The sequence below is a fragment of the Filicampus tigris genome, chromosome 8 (genome assembly GCF_054856515.1).
Source record: "Filicampus tigris isolate MCC_2025a chromosome 8, RoL_Ftig_1.0, whole genome shotgun sequence".
NCBI classification, from domain to species: domain Eukaryota; kingdom Metazoa; phylum Chordata; class Actinopteri; order Syngnathiformes; family Syngnathidae; genus Filicampus; species Filicampus tigris.
Window position 1 is genome coordinate 27239376 of NC_141224.1, and position 17390 is coordinate 27256765.

General features: G+C 40.0%; 3 protein-coding genes across 3 annotated transcripts in view; 1 reads left to right on the forward strand and 2 right to left on the reverse strand.

Annotated features, from left to right (window-relative positions):
• Nucleotides 1-17390, forward strand: part of cmc1 (C-x(9)-C motif containing 1) — a 31662-nt gene that overhangs the window by 11259 nt on the left and 3013 nt on the right. The gene's annotated exons all lie outside the window — the stretch shown is intronic.
• On the reverse strand, nt 2135-10441 carry LOC147144193 (uncharacterized). Its single transcript, XM_086038593.1, has 2 exons — nt 9826-10441; nt 2135-5099 (listed from the first exon to the last, which is right to left on the reverse strand). Exon 2 carries the CDS (start codon nt 4106-4108, stop codon nt 2756-2758), a length of 1353 nt encoding a protein of 450 aa, XP_085894719.1. The 5' UTR covers nt 4109-5099; nt 9826-10441; the 3' UTR covers nt 2135-2755.
• The window catches only part of azi2 (5-azacytidine induced 2), a 110067-nt gene continuing 107949 nt past the window's right edge, over nt 15273-17390 (reverse strand). Inside the window, exon 9 of the transcript XR_015087949.1 lies at nt 15273-16737. The gene's annotated coding sequence lies outside the window, so the exon portion shown is untranslated. The remainder of the gene's footprint in view (nt 16738-17390) is intronic.

Genomic DNA, 17390 nt, shown 5'->3' on the forward strand with positions numbered 1-17390 from the left:
TTAGACATATAAGGTACAGTAAGTATTCTCTAGTAAGGAATCATATTTACATTGTTCAATCGTTCCTTATAACAAAATTTCCTCATGTGGGAAAAGACTACGGTACATGTCCTGTATGAACGTGCAAGTACGTTAACAAAATACATGTGTAACAACACAAGCAATATAGTGCCCAAAAAAATATTTGGCCCCAAATTTTTATTAAACAGAAACTAAACTATAATGTACAGGTATATGAACAAAATACAGTACAGTATAACAAAGATGATCCAAATACTGTTGAAAAAATACTGTAAATACTGTAACACCAATGCAGTACAGTACTTAACTACAGTAAACTGTACTGCATATAGTGTTGATTTTTCTCAGACTTGGGAAAAAAAGTGTTTTGAGTTGTTTTGTTGGCTTCATTCTTTGCTGTATGAAAATGTTTTGTTGCTAACTGCAAGAAACTGTCCCGTTGATCATCACTGATGTCTGGGGATTCCTGTGCATACAAAAGCATCTCCATAGCTCTCTTGCTGGACGGTGGCTTTACATCAGGACATTTCTCGTATATTTGAGTTTTTCAGACTCCAAGTCTCCTGGATGTTTTTTACTTTGTGTCCAGCTTCCCATAATCGGATGCATTGCACTCTCTCATTCATGGTCATTACCGTTCTGATTCGTTTGGATGCCATGAACTACAGACGAAAATGTAAATGAATAAATTAATAATCTTTTGCAATTTCAGTAAAACGCATGCCAAAGAAGTAGCTTACATGTCGCCGTTTTGGATCCAATGATGGCGGAGCGGTCTGAGTTTTTCCATAGTACGAGCGGGAGCTGCTTGAGTTCACGCTAGTGCGGGCTTCCCTATGGGTTCCGGATACAGTACCAGAACTTCCGTTGGAAGTAATCGATCGTTAATGTAATGTAGTAGAAAATTTAATGCATACGTTTTTTTTCCGGGTGAGGGAATTTCCGTTTGACAGAGGTCCGTAGGTAGGAATATTTACTGTATAGTAAGACAAAAAAGTTAAGAATAAACAGCAATTACCCTGGTGTTGACTGGAGCCGGGGTTCGCAGCTTTGTATTTCTGACTGAGGATGAAAGTTGTCGGGGAAAGTGGAAGGCCAGACTTCCCTCTCCCCAGCTCTTTCGCCAGGCCAGCTGGGAGAAATAGCCATTAGGTTCTAACAATTTCAACCCTTTTGTTGCTGCTCATTTACTACATTTACATATTTGTGCTGAGTTTCAAATTGCCATCACAAATAACTGGTCACTTTGGAATTTTTTAGCCTTTGTCTGCTTGTTGGTACATGATAAGAAACAAACATGCTTGTTGCAGTTTCATTTTCTTGTCACATATTTATTTATCTGCGGCTAAATAAGTGTTAGATTCAAAACAGATCATCCCACAATATAAGCCTATTGCTTCTGCTTTTCAACTGCCCAGCATCGCACGTGTAACCTTTAACAAGTGACAGTGAGATAAGGTGTTTCTTAAGAAGACTGGCTTGGATATTTGACTGCTGTAAAGCTGCTGCACAGAGACAATTCTCTATTTGTACCATGGGATGCGGGAGAAGCACTGGTTGATTAGATTAGTCGCACTGTTCTGCTCTTTTAAATTGGTTTGCTTTCTATATGAATCCCGATGAAGGTGCCTCTGTGATAACCATACTGATTTCACTGATGGAGGGAATTATAATGTAGATTGTTTAGATAGGATATAGATTTTCGTTTTTTTCGACGATGACAATTTTTTGCTAACAAGCTGCATTTTCCTTCTTGTGATATGCTGTGTACTAGATCAAATAATCATCCTTTGATTGAAATTCACAGCTCTTAAGCTTTGAATTGCAGCCTTCAGATAGAATGTAGTGTACATTGCACAGCATTGTTGTTTTTGGAAAATTAAAATCACATTTTATGCATGATATCGCCGCTGTCGGGCGGAATCCTCCTACTGTCAAAATGACAACTTAACAGGAAGTAACAAAAAAAGGCCAGGTTGTTTGAGTTCGCAGGCATCGCTTTGTTCAAATTGTATTTTACCTTATATTGCTATTGCATACTGTCAGGTTCACACCAAGTGAGACATTCATAAACAATGCACACAATGAGGAGAGAAGACATTCCACAACAATATTGTCTTTTTACTTGCAAGGAGAGTGCAGGGAAGTGTACGATTACAGTTCCTAAAACGCTCTGCCCGGCTCCTGCGCCCCCTTTCTTTTTATTATTCTTCGGTGTCCCTGATAACAAAGGTGTTCCAGCTCTAGGGGAAAGGGGAGCGAAAGCAGCTGGAACACTATGAACTTGTATTGTCTATGTGAGTGTGTGTGGGTGTGTGTGTAATTAACATACATATGTGAAAGCAAAGCACACTAAGCAAGTTGGCCTAATGTTAAAAATCAAACACATGAATACTAAAATGCATTATTATTTTTACATTCCCCCCTGTTTTTATATAATATAAAGCTAAACACATGAACAATAAAATACATCATTATTCGTGTACAGTATAAAGCTAAATCTACAAAATTAACAGGCTTAATCATGAACATCAACATGAATAATATAGAGAAAAATCTGATTGAAAAATCCAACACCCGAATCATTACATATCTGATTAATCACATTCCCCCCTGTTTCTCTTACATTTGCACAATCCTCATATCATCGAATAGACCCTCCACAAAGGCTTTAATCTACCGAATCACTCTCATGAAAACAAATGTAATTACACCCGGGGTTGTCAATGTAATTTTACTCATGATCTCCAAGACCCGGAAAGAGATCTGGAAAAGAAAACGAAATGTCAACAGGAGAATCAAAAGAAGTGTCATCAGTGTCATCATTACTCTCAACTGTACGATAAAGCAATAACGGATAAACATCGTTTAATTTGGACGTCGTAGGTGCAATAGCTGTAGTGATCAACCGGTTGAGCAGTGCTCTAAGACAAGGAATACAACAACACCCACACAACGTGAGGATAGCTGCAAACACAGCAACAGAAACCAGGACAGAGGAAACCAAGTCCTTGTATCTACCAAATGTTTTTTCCCACCACTCCGTCCAAAGAGACGTGTCCACTCCAGAGTGCTCCTTCATCTTGTGGTTGAGAACGCGGAGGCCATCGATGGCCCTGGTGAGGGACCCCTCCGGGGCCGTGTTGTTAGGTATGAATGTACAACACTGGTCGCCAAACATGGCGCATACCCCACCCTTTTCCGCCAGGAGCATGTCAACAGCTATGCGGTTCTGGAACGTCATGAGAGAGGTGGCTGCCAATTGTTCTTTGATAGCAAGAAATCCTGCTTCAGTATAGTTACCCAGTTTCTGCACATTGTAGTGGAGGCAGTTGATCCTGTCAACATTTTTATTCGGCATGATCCAAATAAAAATGGACTCCCAACCAGCTGCAATCTGATCAACCAGTTTATACTCATCTGGAACACCTCGAGGTACGCCAATAGCATCAATATAGGTCGGATCTCCATCCCTCCAGGAAGCACTACGCCGATTCCTAAAGAACCTTTCTCGCGGAATGTGCGTCAGAGCTGCCCTCTGGATATCCTCTACTGTAGATGGAAAAATAGTAACAGTTAAGAGCAATGACACAAGTGCACAAACTCCTGAAGCATTTCTCAATGTGTCATACAATTGTTTACCACCACACCACCACCACACGTCACTGCGCGGAATGAGAGGTGTAGCATCCAAGCGCTGGTGGGCGCACCAGGTGTCACACCAGGCGGCGTTGATCGACCCCAAATTTGGGCCTGTACCGGTGAGATTCATACAAGAAAAGTTGTTTTTAGCGACTATTGCAGAAAATATAGGTTTATCCCGCACAGCCCTTGCCAGCGGATAAATTGAATCCCAGGAAATGCAGGTGGAATTCGGATTTGTTTTGGTCATAACTTCCATAAGACAATTGTGATCAATTTTCGCAGGTATGATACGTAATAACGGTCTTGGTCCGAGACACGTAATGCAACTAAAATTGACTCGACCTGCAGCATTTTCTACTAACAACATCCAATTATGTTGAACTATCACACCTGTAATTTGTTGCATTTCCCAGCTAAAATCAGTATGAGGAACATGTTTCATTACTATCTTAGTTTGTTTAGCTTATGAACTTACTCTAGGAATTTCAGAAGGAGACATAGTACTGTCTTCACAAATTACAATAGGAAAGTAAGGATCAAAACCTCATGAATAAGCCCACAAAAGAAACCCCCAACAAGATTAATTAAAAATAACTGCAGTAGGAGGCCTGAAAGGCCCAACCCCCACAGTGACCCTGAGATTGAGTGTCGACCCCGTCTTTGAAAGAAGTATTTTATTATGAAAATATCTAGCCTCACGGCCCTGTCCTGGAACCCAATAATCACTCTGTTGTGTAGTGATCAAAGAATCCCAACTCGAATCTAACACATGTCCAGTGAGGTACCACCAGTATTGTTCGTATCCCTTCCCCGTCGTTTGAATTATACTACCGCACCTTTTCTTGAACCCCCTCAGGGTTGCTATTGGAAGCTTCAGTTCTGTCGTGCTATTGGGTGCCACAGTAATTCTGATGGAATTAATATAAGCCCAGGAAACAATCCAAGGAACAAATGAGTGGGATGAAGCCAAAGAGCCACGCCTAGTTCTAATTACTGCAGGATTCAAATAGCCCCCCCTCGAGGGCCCCCACAGGTGCCAAATGAATAAAAATACAAAAATAACCATCAGTACAGCTGCAAAACACCCAATAGCATCTTTAAGCCATTTTGGCATCGCCATTTCTGCTGTAACTCCACTAAAAAGGGGTTGGTGTCTGTCAAATTCTTCACTGACCGTCAAGTATTTTCAGATACTATAAATCTGCACCCACCTTCTTGCCAGACTTTTGCTCACCTTCCCCGGAGGAGAAATCAGCAGAAATGACCTTCTTACAATGTGATAAGTGTATCCACGTGCTCCTCTCTGCAAGCTTCACAGCAGTAGGAGTTGTCAGCAACACTTGATATGGGCCCCCCCACGTGGGAGAGTGCCAGTGTTTTCTCTTAATGCTCTGGACCAGGACCCAATCTCCTGGCTTCACCAGTTGTTGTGTCTGTTGGGAAACACAATCGTTCTCAGGTAATTTAAGTTCATCACGTTTCTCTAAAGTCTTTCTCATGTAATCAGCCAAATTCGCCTCATCATCCAATTCCCAGTGTTTAGTGAATAACGGTAGTTTGTAGGGCCTACCGAAAAGTACTTCAAATGGAGTAGGCCCAGTTATACTAGTAATATTGATATACAGTTTAACAAGATCAACGCATTGCGTCCAAGGTCTACCCGTTTCCTCCATGCATTTTTTCAACCTATTCTTCACAGTCCCATTCATCCTTTCTACCAAACCAGCACTCTGTGGATGATAGGAACAATGATGCTTTAAGTCAATATGAAATAACAGACCTATTTTAACAATAACAAAATGTGTCCCATTGTCACTATAAATTCTCTGCAGAATACCATATCGCGGTATAATGTCTTTCAATAAAGTCCATATGAATTCTCTGAAAAGGATAGGTTGCCGGAGGAAACTGACCCCGCATTGGACGCAAGTTACCTTGTGAATTGTGCCTGGCTCAGGTCAAACAAGCCGTACAAAAATTGTTTTTTTTAGAAGAGGTTAAACCTATAAGTCGTGTAATGTCTGTTTACAAGAGCCACCGTTCCGCCAGTCGAAACATGAGACACCCCATGGCTTAATATTGCTTCCCACCTGAACAAATTTTTGGTAGTATGGGTTTTCCCTCTGTGCTGACATAAATATTTTCCCGCAAAGTTGCCCCCTTATCAGTCCAGAGTTTTTGTTCTGTCTGTGGACTCTGCTGTTGCATATCTATCAAGGTTTGGGTATTCAATATTTTTGTGTCAGGAATGTGGTCTGAAAACCCCAGGAAGGGCTTTAAAGCCGCTTCTCTAGCTGTTTTGTCTGCGAAAGCATTCCCCAATGTCACACTGTCTGTCCCCGATTTATGTGCAGCACATTTACATATTGCAATGTTGCGTGGTAACTGTACGGCATCTAACAAATGTTGGAGTAATTGAGCATGTGTCACTGCTCTTCCCGTCGATGTAATCATGCCTCTATTGCGCCAGTATTGTGCAAAGATGTGTACTGTTGCAAATGCGTATTGGCTATCAGTGTAAATTGTAACATCTTTATTCTGGCATAATTTACATGCCTCTGTTAGTGCAACTAATTCAGCATCTTGAGCAGAATAATGCGACGGCAGTGATTCTGCTTTTAGAATTTCATCTTTCGTAACAACAGAGTAGCCAGTCGTGTTTTCCCAAAAACATCCTTTTTATATGACCCATCGACAAATAGCGTGAATCCTGTCCCTAATGGCAAAAATTTTAAGTTAATTCTACATTTCGTTGATTTTTTTTTTTCAGCCAGTTCCATGTCACCCCCAACCTGCCTCCTCACTGCCACCGGCCCCCGTCTCATCATCCTCTTTTCTATGAAACAACACCTTGTCCAACTTACTTGTCCCTTTCTCACGCTTCTGCGCCAACACTCTCCAAAAGTCTACATCCTCATATCCATCCTTTCTCACTTTCATATTCCATCATGAAAAGTACTTGCCATGTCTTTCACGTGTACACATTGTCTAAGCGTTATCTTATTATGAAAAGTACTTCCCGTTATTTTAATGCATTATCTCTGTCTATTTTCTGCTGTCCCATAAATTATTCCCACCAATCCAGCACTTTGAGGGTGGTAAGCACCAAGATTCTCAGATCAATGTGAACCACCACCCCTATTTTCTCCACAATTTGGTCAACAAAACGGGTACCACCATCATTGTACGTTTTTTAGAAATGCCGTATCTGGGGATGATATCCCTGAAAAGTGCTTTTGCCACCGTCAACGCGTCTGAATGTTTGGTATAGGGAATATTTCTAGCCATTTTGAAAAAGCATCTATGATGACGAAACAATAGTTTTCCATTCAATTCAGCAGCCCATTCGTATGGATATTTCGGTAAAATAAGTAATCTGTTTGGCCATACACAGATGTCACCTGGTAATGTCGCACCAGTGTTTTATTTTATCTTATTTATTTATTCTTTTTTTTTTTTTAAATCAAGGAGTTCAGTTTATAAAAAAAATTAAATAAATAGAAAATATGGAAACTCGTTGCCTTAGAAATGATAAGTAAACGTAAGTTGAACTCTTTACGTGTAACAAGCTATCAATTCTGAGGGCACAGTATTTCCACCAACTTAATTATTTTGAGTTTATAGCGCTAAATGGTTACAAGGTCCAACACTTGTATAGCGCGCATCTCCCTTTTATATTTAAAAAACAGTGTGCCAACAAGGATGTATCAGCTATTGCATGCAATAAATGTTTTTGTAACAGGAAAACAATAAAAATGTGAAGTTCCAAAGGGATAGATAGCATTTCACCTTAAAAAAAAAAATCCAGATGTTCTAAATATTTAATTTGTTTAAGACATGTAAACTCAAAACAACTGAGTAAATTAATTTAATCGTCAGGAATTACTAACAACTTAATTAAAATGTATGTTTAGAACAAATTATCAAAATGTGAGTTAGTTCCACACAATACTTCTGAGTAATATGAATGTTTGTGTTTACAGTGAGGCAGTCATGTCTTCCCCCATCCTCAGGAAGTAGTAACAATGTGGCTGTGTTTAACATCGTGCGTCTCTTTAGTTAGACGTTGTCTCAATACATACAAGGTAAATGGTTCGCTAGTGATAAAAAGATCATGGTCCTTTGTTAAAACAATGCAGAGACTGCATGTGGCACTCTCAAAATCAGGGGATAAAACAAAAACTATGGTTGCACTTAAAAAAAAAACAACTGGAAACTGAGGCACCCATCCATTGCTGCATTTGTTTGTACAGCAATGGATGCTGCAATAACTGCTCTTCCAGAGTGCGGCAATGCACCGTCCAATTCGAAATGATTAGTTTCATTTTGTCTCTATCTTGCCGCACCAAAACTGAGGTCGAAAAATGACCTTTACAATCTATCAACTGAATAAGGTAATGCTGTGCTTAACACTAAAATTTGCTTTATTTCACAAAAAACTTTCCTGCTTCATTGGTCTACCTTAAAGGTGATGTCATTTGAGGTCTTCACTATTACATTTTTTCACCAATGATTCCTGCATAATTTGGCACCCAGATTCAGCAACAATTTGTTAGACCTAAAAAATGACATCATCCACCCCTTCATTTGATGTTTTGGAGCCTGGAGAATTGCACTTTGTTTTTGTTTTTCTATTCCCCACTACAATTATACTTCCAACATTAAGATTGCGTCCCAAATATTTGACTTGTTGTTTCTACATCCGTAGTTTATTTTTGCTTACTTTGTGCTCTTCTTCAGCCAAATGTTATAATAATGAACAAGAATTGTTCCGCCTTGTCGCAGGGTCAGACAAGAGAGGAGCAGAGGGCCCAGGTGCCCCTCCCTGATGTCTGCGCCGCCGCTCAAGTCACATTATCTTCGTTTCTTACTTTTTGCCCATTAAATGCTTCTGCTATATGATTGAGTCCTGTAACACGGCTACTTTATGTGTAATTAACTTAACCATTAAAACGTGTTCAGCTATCCATGCGTCTAAATATTGTATCTTATCAGGATCCTGTTTTTCAACAAACTTCCAATCCTTACATTGCATTTTATGATTTAAATTTACTACCTATTTTCCCCATTGTATAGACAATTTGGTCCAGCTTGCTAACACCTAGGGTGTTCTAAAAACTGGATTTTTATCAGTAGGACAGCAATTCAAATTTCCTGTTGTGGTCATTCTCACTACACCTTTTCAGATGGAGAATTCTTGCTTCTGCATCCACATCAGTCTGCTGTTCATTATCCTACTACATATACTACTAATTATACTATACTAATTATATGGAATAAAATACCTAGTGGTATTTTAATTCGCAATCACTCTGTTCACTTACACACTTCACACAGGGTTTCACAACCGATTTGCCCAAACATACCCACACCCAGAATTCAAGTGTACACAGGCCTTTGCCATCCTTTATTATTATTATTATTATTATTGTTATTTTCTTTTTTTAAGCTGGCCAGCAAAGTCATATTTTGTTATCCAAAGGTTTAAGTGTTGTATTTTGGAAGGACAGTGACGCTCCACAAATGTCCAATCTTTGCATGCGAGGTTTTGTTTAGGATCACTTTTATCACCGATTTTACTGTTAACTTTTCCCATTTTTTTTTTCATTTTTTTTTTCCTAGAGTCAGTTTTATGACACCTAGGGTGTCCTATACTGACTTTTACCTTAAAACAGGGTGACAATCAACCCAGTGTGTGGCAATCCTCAAGCTTCTACCACAAGTGGCGGAGGATTCTTGCCTATTGCGTCCACACAAAGTTGTCACTTACAATCCTGTTTACATTCACTCATACAGTTTACACAGTCACACTTTTAGCAGCGTTTTTCACGGAGTTTAAGTACGTACAGGACACCGTCGCCCTTACAGTTTTATAGACTTACTCTGTCTTTTAACTTGACATCGACTAGTATTCTCAAGGCTTATACAGTTTTAAAGACTTACTCTGTCTCTCAGTTTTATAGACTTACTCTGTCTCACAGTTTTATAGACTTACTCTGTCTTACAGTTTTATAGACTTACTCTGTCTCACAGTTTTATAGACTTACTCTGTCTTAAAGTTTTATAGACTTACTCTGTCTTACTACTTTACCAGGGCAAGGTTTTTTTTTGCCAGCGCGCAATTCACTCATCCACGAGTGTCGTGAGTTTCCTACTCACCCAGAGATGTCTTCACTCCTCCGGCTTCCCGTCAGCCTTCAGTTCCCAGAAGTGGAGCCAAAAACCAGTCCCACAAAGGGTCTTAGAGCCGTGGCCACGGGCTTTACCTGGAGGTTGACTCGACAGCTGGAAACCTTCCGGCATATAGGGATCCGGCTCGAAGGACCAATTTAATGTCAGGTTCACACCAAGTGAGACATTCATAAACAATGCACACAATGAGGAGAGAAGACATTCCACAACAATATTGTCTTTTTACTTGCAAGGAGAGCGCAGGGAAGTGTACGATTACAGTTCCTAAAACGCTCTGCCCGGCTCCTGCGCCCCCTTTCTTTTTATTATTCTTCGGTGTCCCTGATAACAAAGGTGTTCCAGCTCTAGGGGAAAGGGGAGCGAAAGCAGCTGGAACACTATGAACTTGTATTGTCTATGTGAGTGTGTGTGTGTGTGTGTGTGTGTGTGTGTGTGTGTGCGTGTGTGCGTGTGTGTGTAATTAACATACATATGTGAAAGCAAAGCACACTAAGCAAGTTGGCCTAATGTTAAAAATCAAACACATGAATACTAAAATGCATTATTATTCTTACACATACTCACGTCAACATAATCTACCTAAAAATACATTCAATCAGTATTTAACGTTGGCATCGGTAATTATAGTACAAATATGAAGCTGGCGGAAGCCGAGCACTTAAGTTTGCGATCATGTGAAGCCCCATGGTGCAAAAAGTCTTTGCAAACGTCACAAAAAAACGTCTCCCCTATAACATCTGCACAAAACGTCTTCTAAGGAGTCTAAAGCCATTAGTGATGCAATAAATAAAACCATGAGCCAACTAACGCCGTCTATTAAGTGGATATTGATATGAAACGCAGAGCATTCGGTCTGTGTGACGGTCCGTCACTGACAGACGCCCATTTTTCTGACTGGCGACGAATGATGGGACAAATTTTAAAATAGACAAGCATAGACGGAAGCCTTTATTTAGTTCGTCATTAGTCTATTTTTCGTGGCGAGGCTTCGATGTCTGTGTCTGTAATGGTGGACGCCTTCGAAGTGAAAAAGACAATGCGCTTGGGGACTTTGAACCAATGAAACCAGTCGAACGTGATATGTTTGTAGACAGCTTGTTGTCGACAGCTTTGTACCAGAAGAGGGGATGGTATTTAAAATTGTGCTACTCTTGCACTGATTATTAAAAAAAAAAAAAAAAAAAAAAAAAAAAAAAAGAAGTTATTTTTACATCTTCTATTCAAACAGTAACGACTAATAAACTCGCGCCAGTATGAAAGCCACATCTATGTTTGTATCTGCTACAGGGGCTGAGATATTGATTATTTTATAGTTGTTTAATTTTCGGGAAAACTTCAGGTTTTAGGGAGATGTTTAGCCAGGCGCTCTAGGTCTTAATGGGTTAAACAGAACAATCACAGCTAGTGGTGCAATATATTACATAAATCACGGTTCGGATCGGATCACGGATTTTAAGTTACGGATCGGATTGTTTTTCAGATTATAAAAAAAAAAAAAAAAGCCAAGATGAATAAAACTTTGTCGTCATTTATTTTATAAAACACTTTTGCCTGTAAAAAAAAACCCAACAACTCCTAATGTCTAATGTGGCCATTTAGAATTCAAAAACACAATTTAACGCAATATAAGGCAGGACACATTCTTATTTTATACATGGTACAGTGTATAAAATAACAGGTTATCCTGCCTGACATTTTGAGCTTGAATGTTTTCTTAGAATTATTTCATGAGCAAAAGTGTTTTAAGACAGTTTTATTTAGCTTTTTTTTCATTATGAAAAAGACCTCAAAGTGCAATTCAAGGCACATTCCCTTCCTTTAAACACGGAGAGTGCATTACGAAGTAATCAGGTCCACAATATTGAAAAAGTAAAAAAAAAAAAGTAAGACAAGGAACAGCTGTTGAATAGGGGCCGTGCACAGCGCGTCATCGCTGACGTCGCTACTGCTAGCCGCCATGTTGGGCACGCACTGGAGACAATGTGACTACTGTTGTTAAAACAAACAAAACAAACTCTCTGTGTTTCTCGCTGGATTTAGACGGCCGAAATATCTAAACATTACTATTTGTGAACTTTACCATGTATTACTCAAAGGGCTGTTTTTAACCAGTATATTTATTATAATACATTTTTTTGCATTTTTATTTAGTTTTATTTTTCCCAAGAGCTTTATTTTGGAGAAGTTCAAGACAATAAAATAATGCAGCTGTTACTGAAAGCATGCTGTTGAACACCAATTGATTGGCTAACCTTGTCTTGCTTCAGAAAGAAAATATATATGACAAACACAATGCTGCATTAAAACCTGATGCTATTCCACCTGGCATTTTTAACGCCAAAAAAGGTGCACCCAAAATAAATTTGAAGCTGTACTTGAACCATTTGGAGTATCAGCATGGTTTTGGTCTCTTTTTGAAGATAACACTTTTTTTTTCTCCTCAACTGTCAGAATCTGTTAAAGTGCTACTGACACTGAATTATGGAAGTTTGAATCCATAAAAGAAGGCAGATATTAAGTCTGCATATATATATATATATATATATATATATATATATAGATATATATATATATATATTATTATTATTATTTTTTTTTCAAAAATCTGCCTGGAAAATTATATATCAGGGTTGTGGACTGAATAACACAACAGGATTACAGCTCAAAGTCTCCTCCAATTCCATTTCAAATTTGATAATAATACGACAGAAAATGAACATTTTACACACGTTTTACTAAGGAGATGTCTGGGCGAACCAAGTGTGCCATTTGGGTGATCCAATTGCAACCCCGTTCACATACGTAGGGGAAAAGGCTGCTATTCTGGAATGATCAACATACAAAAATTATCATGAGTTCTAATGAAAAGTAAGACTTGGCGCTATCATAGGACTGTTTGATTTTGCCTAACAAGAAAATCCCGATTTTCTCTCAAACCCGATTTTACGATTTGTTTGTAAAATGAAGTATTTTGAATCTTTTATTGAATCTTCATTTTTTCTTACTTTCAACTCAAAATACCAGTTAATTTAACTTAATACACACAGAACAATCCATTGGGATTAACAGCATTTTACTTGTCTAATAGATTTCAGATCTGTTCTTAATTAAACCAATAATGAAAGAAGAAAGTGCATATACCATCTGAAACGAAATCATCAACATGAGAGAAGGTAGACAGTCAAGTCTGTAAACCAATCAGTCTGTCAGCAAGTCATTTTGCCAACCAGCTAGTGACTAGCCTTTCACATTTCTCCCTGGGCTTACATAAACATAAATCAATGATTAGTGCAAAACTGCCACTCAATAATACAACGCACTGTCAATCTTAAATCTGGCCAGAGGTCCGTTGTAGAGGAGAAATAAAGGGACGCCTTTCAGACGTTGTGTTACTTGCTCGTGGGTTGTATTGTACATGCGGGGCACACACTACACTACAGATCTATATTTGCCCGATTTATTAACTAAACGCTAACTTGCCGGTAGCCAGGGATGTTGTTGTTGTTATCGGACTGCGCGCTCGTGGGAGGAAGCTATGGTGGCTTAGATACACCAGAAATAAAAAAATCAAACGTGCCGATTTGAACGTTATTCAACATTGTTTGATCCAGAAAATTCAGTTTCGGTTCAAAATCACTTAATCGAACAGCCCCACGCTATCATGTACTACATCCAGGTTTTAAAAAAAATGCAAAAAAAATTAAAGGTGATGCGATATGATGTGCGCTCTGACGCACGGCCTTGGCTTCGCTGCCGGCGGCTTTGAAATTGTGTGTTTGCAAGTAGCGCACGGTGTTTGTTTTTGTTCAAAAGAGTTTCCATGTTTTTTCTTTTGGAAGAATTTCATTTGGCGTCAATCACCAACAAGCTTAACATGTTTGGTTGTGACTGCAAACACAACTGACGAATCGTCGATATGCAGGGCTGGTACTATTTACGCACGTAATTTGTTCATTGGCTGTTGTTGAACTCCTGACACGGGAAACATTCGTTTATTGGATCAAGTAAGCAACCCATCAAACATAAGGTCCACCTATGTTTTGAAATCTCATGTAGCTAAATCCGTCGAAGCTAACTAACTCAATCCACAATGGAAAATATGTGTATCTGATAGAAACATGTAACGTTGCAGCAGCTAATAACGTGGCTTTATGGATGTCAAGCTTATTGTGGACCAACTGTATTACTGGAATGCTTTTACTGGACCCTTGTCGATGTAATTTGGTAATTTTTGATGGATTATGAAACGGACGTTTATGAGGCTGAAATGGTGAGTTCCATATGTTTTGCGTGTTAGCGATTGTTTGCTGTAAATGCTCGCCGAGCCTGCATTTTTGTTCATAATGTTTGATATCATTCAAATCTATGGAAACTCATAACACAAACACGGACTTTGAAGTTGTATATAGTGAAAGTGCCGCGGGCATGACGCAAAAACCCACTTGTGGGCCGATGGAATTGCATTAAGGTCAAGCATGAAAAGTCTATCTAATCTAAGCAGTCTATGTAACCATAGGATGTATCTGTATGTACAGTATTTATGTATATTCTGCAGCTGCGTATGCTATAAGATAAATATTAGCTGGATATATGCATTTGTGTGCTGAACTTGTTGGCTCAATGTTGCCATTAGGCGGACTTAACCTATTCTGACTTTTGGGTCATAAACTGCGTCAGTTCTATATGGCTAGGCGTCGGCCGAATGAGCCAGTTGGGCCTGGCAGGATCACCGACCCTGCGAAGGGCGACTGCTGCCACCGTGGTGTCTCAGCGGCCGCCGCCGCTGTGGAGATCAGTCGGCAGGGCCTGACCGGGAGGACCACGGCAGCTCGAGCTTCCTTGCTTTTGCAACGCAGCTTCGGCGGGAACATTTTTTTTTATTTTTTTTTACGACGGTAATACTTCATTAGTAGCTCTTCCGCGTGGCTCGTTTCCGGAAGCCTCGTTTCGGACAAAATGAAGTCGCATGACTTGGTCATCGGCTGTAAGATGAAAACATTTCACTATAAATAATCTTCCGTCTTGGGCGAGAGAATGGTCCGTACACTTACATAGCGGTAAGTTAAAAATAAAGTTTAGAATCCTCTTGCTTTCTCTTTTTTAGTCACATAAGTGCATGCACTCAGTGAGTGAGGAAAATGGAAAGGACTGATCAACAATCACATACACTGTTAAAAAGGAAATAAGCACGTTAATCTTAAGTGGACAGTTAACAAGCAAACACACAGCACATACCTTAGTCCGAATGACGGTGTTGTTATTGTTCACCGCCTTCATCACCTGCAGATCCTGCACCTACCCGTTTGTAAATTGGCTAAAGATTTATAATGTTTAAATTGCTTCGACGTGCAGGCACTCACACTACACACAAGGTACGGGAAAATATCCAGGACACGCTAAGGAGGAAGTAAAGTCAAATTTATTTATATAGCCCTTAATCACAGGGAAGTCTCAAAGGGCTTCACATGCCTATAGCTGGCAACATATAAACACCATCCCTTGATTTTAACCCCCAGGAAGGCAAGAAATTTTTTTTTTTTTTAAAACATCTGGGGAAAAGTGAGAAACCTTGAGAAGGGACTACAGATGGCGGAATCCCCCTTGCCGGATGATCAGGCTGCAATGGATGCCGAGTGGGCAACATTTAACACATATTATGTGATTGTAAGATACTATACAGTAGGGTTGGGCATTGGTTGAACTTGGACGATTCCGGTTCTTTGACTCGATTCCGGTTCCTAACCAAAAAAAAAAGTTATTTTTGGACATATCACATGAACTTCTCTGTTCTTCAATTTCGTGAACTTTTTACTCTTTGTGAGCTTGCCCATTTATTACTCAAAGGTCTGTTTTTAACCAGTATATTTATTTTAATACATTTTTTTGTATTTTTCACAAGCGTTATTTTTGAGAAGTTCAAGACAATACAATAATGCAGCTGTTACTGAAAGCATGCTACTGAACACCAATTGATTGCTAACCTTGTCTTGCTTTAGAAAGAAAATATATATGACATAACACTGCATTTTAAGGGCAAGCAAGGAAAGTCTAAAAATCTAAGCAGTCTATGTTACCATATGATGTATCTGTATATATGCTGCAGCTGCGTATACTAGAAGCTAAATATTAGCTGGATATGTGCATTTGTGTGTTGAACTTGTGTGCTCAATGTTGCCATTAGACGTACCTAGCCGATTCTGACTTGTGGGTCATAAGCTGCATCGCGTCAGTTCTATCTAGGTGTCGGCTGAATGAGCCAGCCGGGCCGGCCCGGGCATGTTCACAGACCCCGCGACAGGCAACTGCTGCCACTGCGGTGTCCCAGCGGCCGCCGGCGCTGCTGTGGAGACCCGTGGGAAGGGCCGGGCAGACACCCATAGTCGCCGTGGCCTTCACTTGCTGGCCGGTACGAAACGAGCGGAGGGGCTGACCGAGAGGACCACGGCAGCTCAAGTGGGGGCGAGCTTCCGTGCTATTGAGATGCAGCTTCGGTGGCAGGAGCCCGGAGCTGCGCGCCGTGCGCGCTCACACACTTTGTAGCCCTTCCGTGCGGCTAACTAGGAATCAAAAGTTAGCACCGACATTCTAAAATCTGAACAGTTCCCGGAGAACCGGAATGATGAACCCAGTTCCTCGATTCCGGGTTCTCTGTACCCAACCCTACTATACAGTGTTAGTTAAAATTATGGGAAAGTTAATCAAATGAAGTGCTGCAGGAAGATGACTTCGGTGAAGTGGGTTCCTGCCCAGTTGCTCAATGTAGAAATCTCCATAGCAGCGCCTCTGAGGATGCAGTCAACCTCTGATCTTGTAGCAGTCAGTTGCTGTGGGATCGAAACAGCAACCTTCAATTCGGTCATCATCACCTAATTCCCAAGCCTGGGAAAAGGGGGCAGAGAAAAGAATAGAAGTGACAGTAAAGAGGCCAATGCAAATTGGCTAGTATCGGAGTAATATGATCGAACTTTCTCTTCGTTGTCAGGAGTCTTGCCGCACCATTTTGGACTAGCTGCAAACTTTTAATACTAGACATGGACAGACCAGAGAGCAAAATCTTATAATAATCGAGGTAACAAAAGCATGGATTAAAATTTCTGCATCACTATTCGATAGAATTACAGAGTTGAGTCAAATATAACACCGAGATTTTTTGTTGAATCACTTAGGGTACATTCAAAAATTCATAGCTCACTTCCTGTTCACTTTAGACCAGGGGTCAGCAACATTTAACACTCAAAGAGCCACTTCGACCTGGTTTCCACGGAAAATAAAGCTCTGGGAGCCGCAAACACTTTTTGACATTAACCTCCAAAAAACGACAGCTTTTTTGAGTTGCCAGGCACCGCTAAATTCAAGTTGTATTATACATTATATTGCTACTGCACATTCACGTCCACATAATACTACCTACAAAATACAATGAATTGATTAAAAGAGTACAAAAACCAAGCCATGAAGCGACACATGAGTACTTCAAAGTCCGCGCTCATGTGAAGCCCCGCTTCGTGCACCCAGCCTTTGAAACGTCACAC

Coding starts and splice junctions, on each gene's coding strand:
- LOC147144193 (XM_086038593.1), bottom strand. CDS start 4,108: ATGAAACATGTTCCTCATACTGATTTTAGCTGGGAAATGCAACAAATT.